General features: G+C 36.9%; 4 protein-coding genes across 4 annotated transcripts; 2 read left to right on the top strand and 2 right to left on the bottom strand.

The window, feature by feature from the left end:
* Window positions 1–4867: 4867 nt before the first annotated feature.
* LOC113274494 (putative invertase inhibitor) lies at window positions 4868–5428 on the bottom strand. Its single transcript, XM_026523872.1, has one exon. It carries the CDS (start codon window positions 5426–5428, stop codon window positions 4868–4870), a length of 561 nt encoding a protein of 186 aa, XP_026379657.1.
* Window positions 5429–6851: 1423 nt separating this feature from the next.
* Window positions 6852–8056, top strand: LOC113274495 (putative F-box protein At3g49980). The gene is made up of 2 exons (XM_026523873.1): window positions 6852–7281; window positions 8001–8056. The coding sequence occupies exons 1-2, from the start codon at window positions 6852–6854 to the stop codon at window positions 8054–8056; spliced, it is 486 nt and encodes a 161-aa protein (XP_026379658.1).
* A 968-nt stretch (window positions 8057–9024) lies between these two features.
* On the bottom strand, window positions 9025–11484 carry LOC113274496 (putative invertase inhibitor). The gene is made up of 2 exons (XM_026523874.1): window positions 11293–11484; window positions 9025–9624 (listed from the first exon to the last, which is right to left on the bottom strand). Exons 1-2 carry the CDS (start codon window positions 11482–11484, stop codon window positions 9025–9027), a joined length of 792 nt encoding a protein of 263 aa, XP_026379659.1.
* A 4648-nt stretch (window positions 11485–16132) lies between these two features.
* On the top strand, window positions 16133–17386 carry LOC113274497 (F-box/kelch-repeat protein At3g23880-like). Its single transcript, XM_026523875.1, has one exon. It carries the CDS (start codon window positions 16133–16135, stop codon window positions 17384–17386), a length of 1254 nt encoding a protein of 417 aa, XP_026379660.1.
* The last annotated feature ends 785 nt before the right edge of the window (window positions 17387–18171 follow it).

The raw sequence follows: 18171 nt of genomic DNA on the forward strand, positions 1-18171 counted from the left end.
ACCCATGAGTCATGGTATATCAAGTTTGTTGTCAAATTATTTAGATGAACAAAATTATATATTGATTTGTAGTTTACTAATTAAAGTCAGTCTCGAATTAGGATCATAGCATGATCTTTGTATTTCAGAATTCACCGATAAGCCTTTGGGATTTAAGACGGACGATCACAAAGATATTTTTGAGAACTTTATCAACAAAGGTTTATGAGGATCGACTGTCTTATTTACTAAGACAATGTTGTATGACTCTAGTATGATGGTGAATTGCAAAAAAGAAGTTTCGAGTTTGAAAATAATACTGAATAAATCTCGTATGTAAATTCAAGTTAAAATAGAATGGGGAAAATGTGAACGATACAAAAAATGCAAAGAGAGTGAAAATTAAGGAAGGGGTCATGTCAGGAAATCCTAATTATTATTTTTTTCCTTTTATTTTCGTTTTGTGTTGTTTGCTTTAGTGTGTTGGTTCTTCTTAGACTGAGTTTTGCAGTTCGGAGGTTGTCTCGATTGTAATTTTGTTGGTTTTACCATTTTGAATTGGTCCTCCATCTTGTAAGCACTCCTCAGAAGAAAAAAGTCACTTTTTACATTGAGGTTTTTGCACCAAATGATAAATCAAAACCAAAAACAACAGCTAAAAAATAAAAATAAGGACAACATGTCCCAGAATCTGTAGGCGAAACCTAAACAATAGACAACATGTCCAATATACATCAAACAAAACTTAGTAAGATAAAAATCATAGCTTCAAAGTATAACGAAACGACTCGCGATAAACTCTTCACTTTCAAGAAAAAAACTCTAAAAGCTTTTCCAATGGTTATTTTTTATAGCAAATTTATCTTATAAATATATATTAAAGCGAGTCAAACAGACTCACGGATGGGCATGTATTCGGCTAACCCAGATTATAGCTTGTCGCTGGATTTAGCATAATAAATATTCAATGAGAACGATTTTTTGGGGACCATGATTTTTTTGATGGGACCATGATTTGATTAGGCCACCGTACCTATAATTATATGAGGTGACCTAAAAGGGGGAGATGACTAAGTTACCTTTTTTTAATTAATTAAAATAATTATATGGTAATCGTAGAAAGTTGCAGACAGCAGCCATAAACCAGGCCTTGATAAGATGGAATGAACCTAATGGTTGCCTTCAGATAACTCAGAAATTGCTGGCGCAGCCAAAACCCACTTACAGGAAATTTAATAAGAGGAAGAAACACGACACTAACTTGCAGGCTTGTAGACGGAAACTCGGCTATGGTCATTACTCAGCTGCCATTCGTATCCTCTCATCAAATGGAGTAGCACCAGCCACTGCCGACACCTTACAAGACCTACACCAGAAACACCCATATGCACCATCTCCTACTATCCCTACTGATGACATCTCAGTACCATCTTTATCAGTGGATGCTACAGCTGTTCTTTCTGCCTTGAAGAGCTTCCCTAAGGGAACCTCTTACGGAAGAGATGGACTTCGAGCACAACATTTGCTGGACGCAATGAGTGGTGCTGCCGCAGTGGTGGCTGACGATCTCCCCCAATCAATTACTGGCGTCGTTAATCTTTGGCTCGCTGGTAAGTGCCCTAAGGTGCTTGGTGAATTTGTCGCCAGCGCCCCCTTAACTCCACTGCTTAAACTTGGAGGGGGAATAAGACCTATCATAGTTGGCACTATCTGGCGTAGGTTATGTTCCAAAGTTGCAGCCGCTGCTGTCAGTAAAGACATGACTTCCTACCCGGGCTCATACCAATTTGGGGTTGGTATACCCTGTGGTGGTCAAGGAATAATGCATGCAGTCAACAAACTTTTGGTGTTGAAGGGAAATGCAACACCATGACAATGCATTTGATGGATTTCTCTAATGCATTTAATCTAGTGGACAGATCTACACTTATCAGAGAGGCTAGGATTCATTGTCCCAGCATTTCAAAGTGGGTCGAGTTTTGTTACTCAAGACCGGCAAGACTTTACTACAATTATTCCGCTCTTTTATCTGCACAAGGTGTTCAACAGGGAGACCCTCTCGGCCCCCTGCTCTTTTCCCTAACTCTACACCCGATTGCTGAGAAGATTGCAGCTCACTGCACCCAAGACCTTCACGCCTGGTACCTAGACGACGGTACAATTGCTGGAGACACTTTGGAGGTGGCTAAGTCCTTGAAAATCATTCAAACTGACGACCCTAGCAGAGGTCTACATCTGAATATCACCAAAACTGAAATATTTGTCCTTGATTCGATCCTAGACGACACAATGAAGGTGCTTTCCCTGCGGACATTGGTAAACCAGCGATCGGTGTGAAATTATTAGGAGGACCAGTCAGCCTCGACAACCATTTCTGTAAACAAAACTCTACAACTTATGGACAAAGTAAAGAAGCTACAGGACCCACAGTGCGAATTGCTGCTATTACGCAATTGTAGCGGTTTCTCCAGATTATACTTCACCCTTCGCACCACCTGCCCATCAACAATCCAGGCTGCCACTACACATTTCGATACACACCTTATGCAGTACCTGCGTCAGATCGTCATAGGTGATGGAGCTGGATTTGGGTTGACTCAGCAACGCCTAACTACATTACCGATCAAAGACGGTGGCTTGGGGATCCATACAATGTCATATACATGCCAGTATTGTTTCTTGGCATCCTGCGCTCAAACGAGGCATTTACAAGACACCATACTGCAGCAAGCTTCAAGCATGGAATCGAGCCATAGATATCAGCTCGCCCTACAGTCATTCACTCAAGTTTGTGGACTCACAGACTCCAACTTTAACATCAACGACGCCGCCCCTCAATTTATGAAGTCATTGGAGGCTACTTAGTTTGGTGTTGTCAAGGAGAAAGTGGCCACTAGCTTTCCTTTAATTGAACGGGATAATAATCTGTGGCAATGCAACAGAGCTGCTCATGCATTGGACTTCCTTAAAGCCATTCCTGTCTGTGGCCTTAACCAAGCCATTGGCCCTAGGCGGTTCCGATCTGTGCTTATGTACAAGTTTGGTATTCCACTCTTCGGCGAAGATAGTATCTGCGCTAGTTGCAACAGATCAATGGATGTGTTTGGGGACCACGCACTGCATTGTGCCAGTGACGTTGGGTTGAAATTTCGACATGACTTAGTGAGAGATATTTTGGAAGATATGTGTTATAAAGCCGGCGTTGCGGCAAGGAAGGAAGTTTCTTTAGGCTTCTTGTCTGATACCGAAAATGCTCTTCGCCCTGCAGACATTTTGGTTTGTAATTGGGAAGACGGGAAGGATGTTTGCATGGACGTTACCGGGGTCTCACCCTTCACAAGTGCTAGAACCCGCAACTCTTATCCTCAGCACGCGATATCTGCTGCGGTCACTCGCAAACGCAACAAATACCTAGCCAAGTGCTCATCCCATGGACACGGTTTTGGAGTGCTAGCCTTCTCTACCTTAGGTGCACTTGGCGATGAGACTATCTCTTTTGTGAAGCGATTAAGGAACTGCCTAGTTAGTCGGGATGCAAATTATAAATTAGGAGGCTCTCTCTTACACAGATTAGGCGTCGCGATTCAAAGAGGTGTCGGGGCCCAGCTTGTTGCTCGGCTACCCGACTCTGATATGTAAAGGCCTTATTTTTATTTTCCAGTAATAATTAATTAATTTTTTTTCTTTTATCTTTTTCAAATCTTTATATATCTTTTTTTTAAAATATTTTTTTTTCTTTTTTTTTTTGTATATTTTTGTATGTGGTTCGGTTAGGGGAAAACAATAACTCTAGTCGAACCTGAAGTTCGACTAAGAGGAAATATATAAAAGTTTTTTTGGATAAGAGTTCGGTTAAGTAAAAAATTTCTAAAACTTTTGCGAATGCACGAACTGAAAGTTCGGTTTGCAAAGATTTTTATGAATATAACCGAACCCTGTTCATTGTATTTTCAGATAGGAGTTCGGTTAAGTAAAAAATTTCTAAAAAAATCGCGAAGGGACCGAACTCAAAGTTCGGTTAGGTACAAAATTTCTAAAACTTTTGCGAATGCACCGGACTATGAGTTCTCTTTTTCGTTCTAACCGTTCTTGGTGTTCTATGTTTCAGGGAGTTCGGTTAGAAAATTAGGGTCTTGTTAAACTACTCCTAACCGAACAATATTCTGTAACTAACATTTAAAACAAATTGAAAGTAATGGGTTTGTGGGAAAATATCTCCGAATTTGCATATCGCTAAAGGGTTTGCGAGAAAAATAATTGCGATTTGTACTTGTCGAACCAAAGCTAATTAAAAAAAAGCAAAAAAAATTAAAAATTTGAAAAAAAGATTTAAAAAGATTTAAAATAAAATTATATAAGGACATTTTGATCATTAACTAAAATATGTGGATAAGGGATGGCTTCACTTTACTTCTAAATGTCCTCCTAAAATTGAAACCATGGTTCCCTCAAATAAACCATGGTCCCCAAGTAATGGTTCTTTAATTGACATTTGACTGATTTTTGTTGTTAGCCCACTGGATAAATTAATTAGCCCATTTAATTTCATTGAGCAAGCCTGCTATCATAAATTTAGTTCTAAATTTATTACCAAGCCTACTATCATTTTTGTGTATGTTATTGGTTAAAGATTTGAATTCACTGATATGAATCATATGATGACCGGTTTGAAGATTTTACAGTATTACTCAAATATGTTAATCTAAAAATAATTTCAAGAATGACATTTCATTGAGCAAGCCTGTTGTTTCTTTGCCGCACATCAGTTCATGTAAATGGAACAAATGAGATGTGCCAAATTAATACTTTCAAGAAAATGTACTGCGCTAACAGTTATTAAAACTCATCGGTACACTTATGTCTAGTAAAATATCAAATTCAGAAATTATTAAACCATATTAGTGATTGCAAGAGAAATAGCAGTTAGCTGAGAAAAATCACCACCTTGTTTGGTCAAAGGAGAAATCAAATATTGACTAACAACTTCCTTAAACCCATCTTCACAAGTAACTGAAGCATCCATGGCGGCACTCATTTCTATATTAGCACTGCTATAGTCTTTATCCTCAAAGTATTGGATAGCCTCTGGAATAAAATCAAGAGCATCCGAATAAAGATCTAAACAATCTTGTAAACATGGCCTTGCTGCTGGTTCTTCTTTCCCGTCTTTCAAAATTTGAGAAATATAAGAATGAACAGATGTTGCATTTTGTAGACATATTTGCATTGATATGATTCCAAGTTCCAAAAGATCATGAGCATCTTTACTTGCAGGGTTTGCTGAAAGAGATGCAACACAAAATTGATACTCGAGTTGGGGATCAGTTGTTGATGCATTCTCACATAAATCACTGACTAAATCACCATCTACACCATGATCAAAGGAGTTTAGAATAAGAAAAACAATGAAGATAGAAGACAGGGAAAGCAATGAGAATGATTGATTCATCTTTTTGTTTAAGGCTTTTGAAAAAGGTGACCTCCTTTTTTTTCTTTTGAAAAACTTTGTTATAATGATATTCGTTTACATTTTTTATAGGCATAATTTGGCTAAAGTTCACTGCAAGCTGTATAAATTCTTTAAAGAGATAATATATGCTATTAAAGAGATATCGAGAATTTTGCGAATTTTAGTTACTTTTAAAGATTTTACGGTGAATTTAAATTTCATGTAGTACTACTAATATAGTAATAGGCGAAACATTAATTAATAGGCCGAATTTGGTTAAAGCTGCGCGCACCATGCAAGCAATATGAATTCTTTGAAGAGGTAACAGGAGGTACGTACTAGAGAGGTAAATAAGATTTTGAAACAATTGGCAGGTGGTACCAATTTCTTGGGCAATGAACACATGGTGCCAATTCGGAACTTATCAAGCGTATCTGTCAGAATGTAAAACAATGAAGGAAGAACGGCTGATTCTAACCAAGTAGTCTACTTGTTGAGGGACTACTAACTCTCTAATGCTTGAGAATTAAGATCAATAAGTCCATTCAAAAAAAAAAAAAAAAAAAAAAGATTAAACACGGTTAATTCTGTGCTTAGTTCAAATGGGAGCGTATATGATCAAACGTTAACGCTACTAGACTCTTACTGTGGAGTAATAAACCCATCTATGTCAGGTATCACGCAGGGGACCACGGTCGGACTCAATCTTTTTGTGGCTATAGCCTATATGTCATGTCAGAGTCAGTTAGAATGGGTTACCGCCCTGCACTGGCACTGGGGATTAGGATTTAAGAAAACTACACAGCGGGAGTTCCCCAGTCAAGGAGGGTTTGGAATCTGTTTTGCGTTAGGATTCTGAATTGGTGAGATGAAATACAATATATATGTATAGGTGGTAATAAGATCCTTCTAAGGGTAGCGTAACTTTTCGTCCTGCCATAAGTTAGGAGCGATGTCAAGTATTCCAGAAGACATCCATGTCGAGATCCTTTTAAGGGTAGCAGTAAAATCAACGTTTGTATGTAAGTGTGCTTGCAAGAAGTGGTTTCAAATAATTTCTAACCCTAGTTTTGTCAAAAACCACCTTAATCTTTCTACCCAAAGAAACAACGATCGTCTAGTGATTGAAAGTAATAACGGGTATAGATTTTATTCCGCAAGTTACGATTCATTATTACCATCAATGAATAAAACGGATGCTGCTGCTGTTGTTGACATGGATTTTCCATACAAATCTTTAGATCGTTAAAGTCATGAGATTAATGTGTGGGGTTCATGTAATGGCTTGATATATGGCTGGAATGATAAGTTGCACTTATTCTTTATGTGGAACCCAGCCACGAAGGAATACAAGATATTACCCATATCACAAGATGCGTACTATGGCTGGGAGGGTTCACATGGTTTTGGTTATGACTGCAAGATGGACGACTACAAGTTGGTAAGTGTTAATCTAAATCCAGATAGTGACAAGAGTCATGCAGTCCAAGTTTATTCTTTAAAATCAAACTCATGGAAAAGCTTGCAACCAATCAACACGTACGTGTTTGATTTTAATAAATCTCGGTTGCTGTTTAATGGAGCTCTTCATTGGTTAACAAAAAAGGTGATGGTCTCATTTAATATCAGTGAAGAGAGATTTGAAGAAATGCAACTACCAATGCCACTAAAATCGCTTCTTGAGATGGTTGGACTGTTGAAAGGGCGCCCCGGTGTATTTGGTCTTAATGAAAAAAATAATTTAGAACTATGGGCAATGCAAGATCATGGAGTTCCAGAATCTTGGACTAAACTTTACAGCATTCGGCCGTTTCAGACAACCTCTATGAATTTTATCGGGTCTTTAAGGAATGGTGAGAACCGATTCAAGGACCGAATTAGGCGTGACGTAATTTTATATGACCTAGAGTATGAAACTGCTGGAAAAGAAAAATGACTGGTTTTGTGGTGGAAGGAGCTGTGATTTACAATGAAAGCTTAGTTTCACTAAACTCTAGTGCAACTAAGACTGAGACTAAGAAGAGAAAACGGTGAATATGATGATGTTTAGTTCATATCGACATATCTTAAGTTTGTATACATATAATTCTTCATAAACACTCTTTCATTTGTGCTCTGTTCTATATGTTAGATTAGAACCTTCAGTACATCAAGTAATGAAGTGAGTCTTGACAGTGTCTACAAATACACATCTTCCTATGTAGAATTTGAGTTTTTTTTTTTTTTTTTTTTATCACTATCTATGTGCATGCTTGAATCGTCCAATATTTTTTATCACTATATATTCTAAGTTAACAAAATACTCCATGCATGCTTACTGCTAGTTTGCCTGGTACAGATGTTCTTGTTCTTCCTTTCACTGCTTTTCTCACCTTGGTTGACTCTTGTAAGCCAAGTCCTCTAACCCGAGTTACCTTCTTCCATACATATGTGAAAACAAACACACGAAAGTAATGTATCTTTGATCTGGGTTATCACGGGCTGTATATAACTGAAGCTTGTGCTGTGTTTTTTTATGTATACTTTTGATTTGCTGTTTGTGCTGTGTTTTTTCTTCCGTTTCTTGTTTTAGGTACCTCTGTTTTAGTGTTACATATGAAACTGGGTATTGACAAGCTAGCTAGGTAGGTGGATAAATTCTTGAATTAATAGAGACTGAAACCACGCTCTGATTTTTACATACAAAGGTAAGACAGAAAGCTCGAACTTCTGACTGGTACACACGATGATGTGTTCATCAGTGGACCAATTTATTAGCTACTGAGATACGTTATCTTATTATGTTCATGTCATCGCCAAAATATGGCCACACATATAATAGAAGGTGGACAATAGTTGATGAATGATGATGACATAATGATCCTATGCGTACTCTCTAGTAATCAGTTCCGTGAATTTCACAGTATTGAGGCCTCATGTTAAACATAGAAGGTAGTTGTCTTGCGGTACACATTGACCCTCTGATTCTCCTTTTTGCATCATCATGTTCCACCTACAGTTTTCACTCACTTCTCCCATCCCTCTGCAACACTGTTGTTTCATTTGTCTTGTTGGATTAGAAGTTTCCATCATCAGACCTTTTGTTGATTGTTGTAGATAGTGTTGGCACATATTCATACGCATCCCTTGCATTTCTCTCTGGCACCCTCTGATTACCGCCCTGATTCGATCAGTTTCAGTTGTGGTAATTGTACTTCTGTAGATTGATGCATTCGCAACTGTTAACAGTATCAAAAAGAAAGGGTTGTGAATTGAACCTTTGTTTTCAACAAAACCGAAAGATTGAAGTGATTTTAGTGTGTGGAAGTGAAAGAACACGATGGATGATTGCAGCAGGATTTAATGCAAATACTGCCAATAACTGATTTATTTTGTTTGCTTTGGAAGCGGCTGGTGATAGTTCAGAAAACTAGATATTGAAGCCCATCTGATCTGATGTGGGCCAAAACTCAAAAATTGGACGAACGTACGATCCAAATTCTAAAATGAAAAAATAAAAATGTGCCAACACTTTCAAAGAAAACGTATTGCACCAGCAGTTATCAGAATTCATCTGTAAAAAACAGATATGTCTAGTAAATTACATTGAAAAATTACTAAACCATATTAGTAATGGCAAGAGAAATAGCAGTTAGCTGAAAAAAGTCACCATCTTGTTTGGTCAATGGAGAAATCAAATGTTGACTAACAACTTCCGTAAACCCATCTTCACAAGTAACCGAAGCATCCATGGCAGCACTCATTTCTATATTAGCACTGCTATAGTCTTTATCCTTAAAGTACTGGACAGCCTTTGGAATAGAATCAGGTGCATCCGAGTAAAGATCTAAACAATCTTCTAAACATGGCTTTGCTGCTGGTACTTCTTTCCCATCTTCCAAAATTTGAGCAATATAAGAATGAATAGATCTTGCTTTTTTTAGACATGTTCGCATTGATATTACTCCAAGTTCTACAAGATCACGAGCAGGTTTACTTGCAGGGTTTGCTGAAAGAGATGCAACACAGAAATCATACTTGAGTTGGGGATCCCTAGTTGATGCATTCTTACATAAAATACTGATTAAATCACCATTTGCACCATGACCAAATGAGTTGAGAACAAGAAAAACAATGAAGATTGAAGACAGGGAAAGCAATGGGAATGATAGATTCGTCTTTTTGTTTGGACTTTTGTAAAAGGTGATCTCCTTTTTCTTTTGAAAAACTTTGTTGTAATGATATTCATTTTTACATTTAATTAATTTATAGACCACAAATTAGGCTAAAGTTTCTCCATTGCAAGCTGTATAGATTCTTTAAAATATAATATACGGTATTAAAGAGGTATTAAGAATTTTGGAAATTTTAGTTACTTTTAAAAAATTCTGGTGGCTTTTTTTTCTTTTGCGTTAAAGCTGCGCTCCCCATGCAAGCAATACATGTAAATCAAGCTTTGAAGAGGTAATAACAGGTAGACTAGAGAGGTGATAAGATTTTGTGAGGTTGATTGATTTTTTTGATGAGGTCATGAGGGAAAAATGGTAAGCTGCCATGTGTATTGACCAAAACCGTTTTATCCAAAATAATATTTTGGTTTTTTTCCTCCAAATTTACCATTTTGTAGTTAAATAGAATTTTTGTTAGCTATCCATCCAAAATTAGTGTCATCATACACGGATCATGTCTTATTTTATTTTTTTTAATTCCGTGTATGGCGACACTAATTTAGGATAGATGTAATTAAGAAAGATTCTATTTAATTAGAAAAAGGTAAGTCAAAATTTGTCCACATCAAAAATTTATCCAACTTCTTGAAACATTGGCAGTTCGTATCAACTTTTTGGCAATGAACATATCGAGCTTATCCGTGAAGAACGACGGAATTTAACCAAGTACGTAGTCTAGTTGGCGAGTGGTTACTGAATTGAGATCAGCGTCCCAAATCAAGTGTCACACTTCCAATTTCATGTTTAAGAAAATGCCACCGTTTTTTTCAATATTTATAAAGTGTCACAGTTTTGATCTTTTCCATCCCATTTTTTTGAGAAAACGGTTAACTGCCGTTAGTGCCTACGTGGCAGTAAATCAGCCCTAGTAAAAGACATTTAAGCCCCCAAAACATCTAACTAGGACTGGTTCAAGTCGACTTAATAGTGTGAGTCATTGGGAGTTTGGTTGCGAGTAAGTGCCCAGTGAACCACAACTCAACCTCTGTTTGTCTTCTACCCCAAACCAGTGGAGACCCAGCTGTTGCAGACACTCCAAGCACAGTAAGAACACCACTGTTCTTCCCTAAAAGCAAATGGCACTGACTAAGCACTTTGATGTAGTAAGCAAGTATATCCTTCTATGTGTATTCCTTTTGTTGTACAATGAGTTTGTAGGAAGTATAGTACTGCAACAACACTTCTAGCAATAAAAATATATAAGACAACATGTACGAACTGTTTTAATTCAATATTCAGTTGTACTCTGCCTACACCAAGTAGTGCACCATCAAAACAACCAATGAAGTATAACAATAATAAGACTGCAATTAGCACCAACAATAGGACCTTACCTCTGAACTTGTGCATCAAAACTAATGTAGCTAGGGTGCAGTCAGCTTCAGTTCAACAATTAGCTGTGTAAACTGAAAACTGAACAAGGAATGGTGGTGACGATATGCAGTTGAAGACGACTCAGGCATTCTGTCGAGCACTAAATGTGTGTCTAACAAACTAACAATCGTTGTGCCCTAATTGCATATTGGAGCCAACAAAAATCAATTCCTTCCCTGCAAATTTGAAGTCAATAAGAACGCAACAATTCAAATCTCATTCAGAACTCTAACTCATTATCAACCTTAACCAATTACTTCCCAAAGATCAGTGGCGACAAACAAGATTCTTCTCCCCTGTATTTCCATCTTTAAGCTCAAGCTCTTCTCTGCATTTTCGAATCTGAATGAAACCCAACTCTCCTTGATTATCTGCACTTCTCAATGAAAACCCATCTTTCCTCTTCCTGACACTGCCTCCAATCGTCTCCACTAATCCTTGAAACCAACGGCAATAAGCCAGTACCAAGTTCATGTGCATGTGAAATTGAAATCAGAGGACCCTAAATAAGCAAAAAGAGTTCAAATTTAAGACATCCGAATTTGAGAAATTGAACCCTAAAAGAGAAAAACTAGTTACAGGCCTGAAGACCGATTTTCGATCAAGATTAAAGATAGAAAATTTTCAATATTTTGATCTCAAAAGTAAGATTGAGATGATATATTTACAGATCTAAGCTCTGATCATAATTTGATTGAGAACTTTTATATGAAATCCATGATTTTAGTTTTCAAAACCCCAAAGATTTATTTTTCTGGTGTAGTTGCAAATCAGAAAAATGGTGTGGTGAAGAATCACTTGTTTATTGGTGATGGTGGTAGTGATGCACGAGAAGAAGAAGCATACGTAGATACATTGATTCGATTAAAGAAGAATAAAATTAGAAGAAAGTTGAAGCTCTTCTCTGTTTGTGCAGTTTCGATTCAGTTGGAGGAGAAAGAAGAAAACCTATTTGAGAAGACTACGTGCACTTTTCCCATCTCTGCAACACTGTTGTTTAATCTGTCTTGTCGGGTTAGGAGTTACCATCATTATACATTGTGTTGATTGTTGCAGATAGCGTTGGCACATATTCATACGCATCCGTTGCATCTCTCTTTGGCACCTCTCTGGTTGTCGCTCTGATTCGGTTTCAGTTTCTGAAGTTGCGCGAATTTCACAGTATTGAGGTTCCATGTTACACATAGAAGGTAGTCATCTAGCGGTTCGCATCATCTCTTGCATATCTTGACCCTGGTATTCTTCTCTTTGCACCATGTCTTGCATCATCTTGTTCACTGCTTCACACCTACAGTTTTCAGTCACGTGCCTCATCTCTCTGCAAGTTGTTTCATCTGTCTTGTTGGATTAGTAGTTTCCATCATCAGAGCTTGTGTTGATTTTTCTAGGTACTGTTGGCACATATTCATATGCATCCCTTCTCGTTGGCACCTCTCTGATTGCTGCCTTGTCTGATCAATTTCGGTTGTGATAGCTGTAATTCTGTAGATCGATGCATTCGCAGCTGTTAACAGTATCAAAAAGAAAGCTGCAAAGGTTGTGAGTTGAGCCATTGTTCTCAACAAAACTGAAAGATGGAAGTTGTAGGAAGTCTTCTTTTGTTTTGGTGATTTTTGTGTGTGGAAGTGAAAGATTTGCGATGGGGAATTTATAAGAGGTTTTGGAGTTTGCATGGGAAGTACGTACGTGTGGGAAAGAGGATATATGCACGTAAAGGAAACTGTCTTAGTTAGGTAGATTCATTAGGTGTTCCCTCTAGGTGCATGCATGAGTGCTGCAGGAGTTGATGCAAATGCTGCTGCCATCGACTGATTTTGTTTGCTTTGGGAGTAGTTGGTACTTGACAGTTCAGAAAACCGATATTCAAGCCCATCCGTTTTGGAAAACTTTGTTAAATTCAGTAGTTTACAAAAGGTTATCTCTTCCTCTTCTCTTACTTTAGGGGCATAGGACAAATTTGGTTAAACCATGCAAGCAATCTAAATTTCTTTCTGGGAATTTAATTAATTATAAGCCAACAAATAATAGAGAAGTGATACTGGGAAATTATTATTTTTTTAAATATATTGCTGGCTAAATATAGCAAAAATCCAAGTTTTGAAAATCCAAGAATGTTGGTAGTTTGAATTTAGACGAAGCTGGCGATGGGATCTTGTTCATTTGAGCTTAATACTTGAGATCAGTAAGTGGAATATCTGCACCTGCCATTCACAAAAAAGCACCTGCCATTCACAAAAAAGACGAAGAAAAAAAATACGACTAGTTTTATGCTTTAGGTTGAAGTGTCTGGGTCTGGGTTGCACAGACACGGACACGACACGACACGGCGCGGACACGTAAATACATATTTTATTTATATATATAATTATGTATTTATACAACAAAGTCAAGTGTTTCGATCCTAAAAATTAGAAAATAATGCTACATGTGTATAAATTTCAAAAGAAAATGAGAGATCGTTTGTTTATATACACGTCGAAGGTCAAACAATTATCACTATTAAACACATGGCACAATCAAAATGCATTCTTAGAACAACACATGCCCAATCAAAAATATATGTAATGTCATTTCCAATTACAAAATCCTAATAAAGACTTAAATGATTGATCTAAATGTTTGTCATTTTTCATTTAGTTAATAATAGTAAAAATAAAGGAATAAGTTTAAATAAAAATGAAAAAAAATGTTCCAAATACGAGTCATCGGTGCGTCCATATAAGACGCGCGCAGGACGTGCATATTGGTGCATCAGACACGCGTCGTGTCAGCGTCCAACGCGCGTCCTGTGACCGACGCGAGCCGGACGCTGACACGACTCCAAAAACGGAGCGTCCGTGCAACCCAGGTCTAGGTGGTGGGGAAGAAAAAATGAAATCCTAATCCTAGAATCCCTTTCCCTAAACGGGAGGGATCCTAACCCTAGAATCCTAAAAACTAGGAACGGTCTTACCTAAACCTAAAACAAAGTAATTAGAGACCTTCAGTTAGATACTTGTCAATGCGGCCAGAGTTAAGGAAAGAAAAAGAAGAAAAGTTTCAAGAGAATAAATGGAGGAGTTACCTTTACAAATCACAGCAGACATACTTTCAAGCTTGCCTCTGGTATCAAAATTGCAATCCGGAGAAGTATGCAAAACATGGCGAAATTTGATACCTAAACCCAAGATAGGTTTACTATACGGGGTTTCACACAGCAAGGTAACTAAAACTGAAGCACAATTCTTGTTTTCAGAACAAAACAGTGATAATGTTAATAATAATCATGTCGATCATGATTACTTCGGAAAACTTACATGCCATCCTATAGTCCACAAAACCCGATCCGGCTTATCCTATAGTCCAACAGGATAAATCATTTACTCGCTGGTCCAAAAAACTTTTAAAAAAACTGAATTACCTTCCTGCCCATCACTATTCATGTGTGAACATAGAAAAAAATGAAAAATCAAAATTTCAAACCAACCAAACAAACTGAAATGTTAAAAAGGAAATCATCAAAAAGACAAACAAAAAATCAATCAAACAAAATCATCAAACTGTACATATTGATCAATAATACATATTGAAGAAAGATTGAAGAAAACCCTATTTAACTAAAACCATGGAGAAGTTTACATTTGGTGAATCCTGGCAAGAACAAGATCGAAGAATACAAAGAATACACAAATACCACAGTAGAAGAAGAGGGTACAAAGAAACAAAGAGTAAAAGATCCAACTGTACATATTGATCAACAATACATATTGATATGTACTGAAGGAAAATATGTATTGAAGGAAAAAGTATGATTCAACAGTACATATTGATCCAATAGTACATGTTGATATGTATTCATAGAAACTATGTACTGAGGGGAAAAGAGCACAAAAGAAAAAATGAGTAGATGATCCAACACTACATATTTATCCAACACTACATATTGATATGTACTAAAGGAAAATAAGTACCCAAAGAAAAAGAGTGGATGATCCAACAATACATATCCAATAATACATATTGATATGTACTGAACAAAAACGCGTATCGAAGGAAAAGTGTATGATTCAGTAGTACATATTGATACAACAATACATATTAATATGTACTCAAGGAAAATATATACAGAAGAAAAAAAAAGTACAAAAGAAAAAAGAGTAGATGATCCAACAATACATGTTTATATGTACTGAAGGAAAATATTTATAGAAGAAAAATGTTGATGATTCAATATGTTCTGAATGGAAATATGTACAAAAAAAAGAAAAAAAATTGGGTTATTGTAGGATCGTACAAAATCTCCCAATCTTTTTTATACGAATCTAAAACCCAAAACAATTTGATCAAAGATAAAATTAACAAAAAATTGAAATCAAAACTAACCGGAGACGAAAGGAATATTAATCGTCACTTTAATAAACTAAATCGTATCGTTTTGAATGGACTACCTTCGTTTTCAACGTTGAATAACAGATCCATACGAGGAAATAATTAAAAAGTTAAGAATCCTAATATTGATTAAATCCATATCTTTTTTTTTTTCTTCGCTGATCTATTAATGGAATTATATCTTGTTCTTCTTTGTTGTTCTTCTTCTTCAATGGAATTATATCATATTCTTCTTTGTTCTTCTTCATGAATCTGCTCTCGATCTTCTTCTTCTAAATTGATTCACATCTGAAAAATTGAGCTCGATAAAAATAATATGCTAGACGTGTTTTTCTGTTAGGTATTGATTGGACGGAGGGACAATTACGATATTTATGAAATACACATATATCACTTGCACGTATGCTGGACGAGAGAATAAAAAATCTGGTCCAAAAACATGTTTTTGGACCGGCGAGTAATTGTTTTCTGATGATGGACTACAGAGTAACCGATTCTTCCCATAGTGGATTAACTAGTAATTCCTAATAGTGGTAAAGAGCAAGTGCCGGATCTCGGAAATCCAGGTGATGAAAAGTGTAGAAATATCCTAGAAGAGTAAGTGTAAGGGTAGGCTGGATATTTCCATAAATCCTAAAAACTAGGAACGGTCTTACCTAAACCAAAAACAAAGTAATTAGAGACCTTCAGTTAGATACTTGTCAATGAGGCCAGAGTTAAGGAAAGAAAGAGAAGAAAAGTTTCAAGAGAATAAATGGAGGAGTTACCTATACAAATCACAGCAAACATACTTTCAAGCTTGCCTCTGGTATCAAAATTGCAATCCAGAGAAGTATGCAAAACATGGCGAAAGTTGATACCTAAACCCAAGATAGGTTTACTATACGGGGTTTCACACAGCAAGGTAACTAAAACTGAAGCACAATTCTTGTTTTCAGAACAAAACAGTGATAATGTTAATAATAATCATGTCTATCATGATTACTTCGGAAAACTTACAAAGTTAGACCACAGTTTAATCATGCCATCATCTCCCGTCTTCAAAAGTTTCATGGTTGGTTCTTGCAATGGTTTAGTTTGTTATGCCTGTTATGAAAGTTCGAGAATATGTGAAATAAAAAGAGTCTACATTTTCAATCCTGTCACTGGAAAGCAAATCCAAATTCCAATTATTAACGAATGCGACTTTAATTCTTACACAGACCATGCGATTGGGTTCGGTTACAATCGTTCAAGTAATGAGTACAAGGTTGTTAGAATTCAGCAGATAGTAGCGTCTGTTTTACCTTTTCAACCGGTAGACTATTGCCGAGATGTTGAAAGGGTTCAGGTGTATATCCTCCTGCAGGGTGGAACTGGGTGGAGAATCAAAACTAGTAGTATAATTAGAAACAGCGTTCTGTCTCAGCTGAGTGCACCTGTTTTACCATTATCGGGTATTTTTGCAGGTGGAACTCTTCATTGGATACACAAGCACGGTAGGAAACTAGAAACTATAGCTTTTGATTTGAAAAATGAAACGTTTAAAGTGCTCCCATCAATACCTTCTGTTGGTCATGGCGCTAACCATGTTGAGCTCATGGTATTGGGAGGCAATCTGTGTGCTCTGGAAGTAGTTCCAAGTAAACATGTCACGATATGGGAGTCATGTGAGTATACACGGAAACGCTGCAGGTATATTTTCTCGTTGATTAAGAACGGATACGCTTTGCGTTGGGTTACAAAGTTTAGTATTGCATGGAAAGACTACAACTTGATTGAGCCGATTGGGTTAGCACAGAGCGACAAATGTTTGTTATGGTACAATGTTGTTCTCTCTTGTTATGACCCTGAGGCTAACACTTTGAGAAAGCTGGAGGAGACTTTGAAGAAATTCATGGATGATTGTGGTCCTTCGGTATACACAACTGCTCGAGCAACTCCTCATGCGAAAAGCCTTGTTCCGCTGAAACTTGAAACCGATTCTGGAGGAAAGAGTTGGAAAGAAAAGAAAAGCTTCCTGTATTAAGATACTTAGATAGGATTGTTGTCGGATATACAAAAGGATTTTCCAAGAATGCCAGTTAGTCTTGAATCCAAGCATTGGGAGTAGCATGTATTTACATTTTGTACTTTATATATCTTCTATGATATTATGCATGGATCAAATGGTCCGTCTTCTTCCATAAAACTTTTGGTCATCACGGCAACTTCGAAAAGAAGTCTTTATGTTATTACGGTGTGGGTCCAAAATCACCAGTAAATGATACACCAGTACCAAGACAAAAGTCCAAAGTAAATAAGTCCTCAACCACCAAACACAGATTATAACAAATGACAAGACCTAAAAGCTGCAAAGCTTGCAAGAAGACTACTTATGATCTTAGCTGCTGCAACCATTAAGTCGCTATTACTTCATTTGAAATTCATCAGCTATTGGCTGTCAGCATATATGGACGTAGCACCAATAAAGCCATCAAATGGGAAAAATGAAAAAGTGCCGTGCTCATTGGTTTGCCAATCTAAGTAACATTTGGACCTTAGCAAGAATCAAATACTAGAAGAATACAAGGAATGGCGTAAGCATAGTCAGTGGTGATTCAGTGCAGCTGTAAGGCACGGCACATGGTTTACAAAAGGCAAAATGAAATATGAAAAATTAAATCCCTACATAGTAATTCAATTCCTGGTCTAACAACTAACTAAAGGACCAAATTACAACCCAACAGTCCAAAAGATCTCAGTTGAAAGGTTACACTGTTGTTACCATCATCTCCGTCAAGCATTCTATAAAAAACTTGTATAGCATTACTC

This window comes from Papaver somniferum, chromosome 4 (genome assembly GCF_003573695.1).
Source record: "Papaver somniferum cultivar HN1 chromosome 4, ASM357369v1, whole genome shotgun sequence".
NCBI lineage: Eukaryota > Viridiplantae > Streptophyta > Magnoliopsida > Ranunculales > Papaveraceae > Papaver > Papaver somniferum.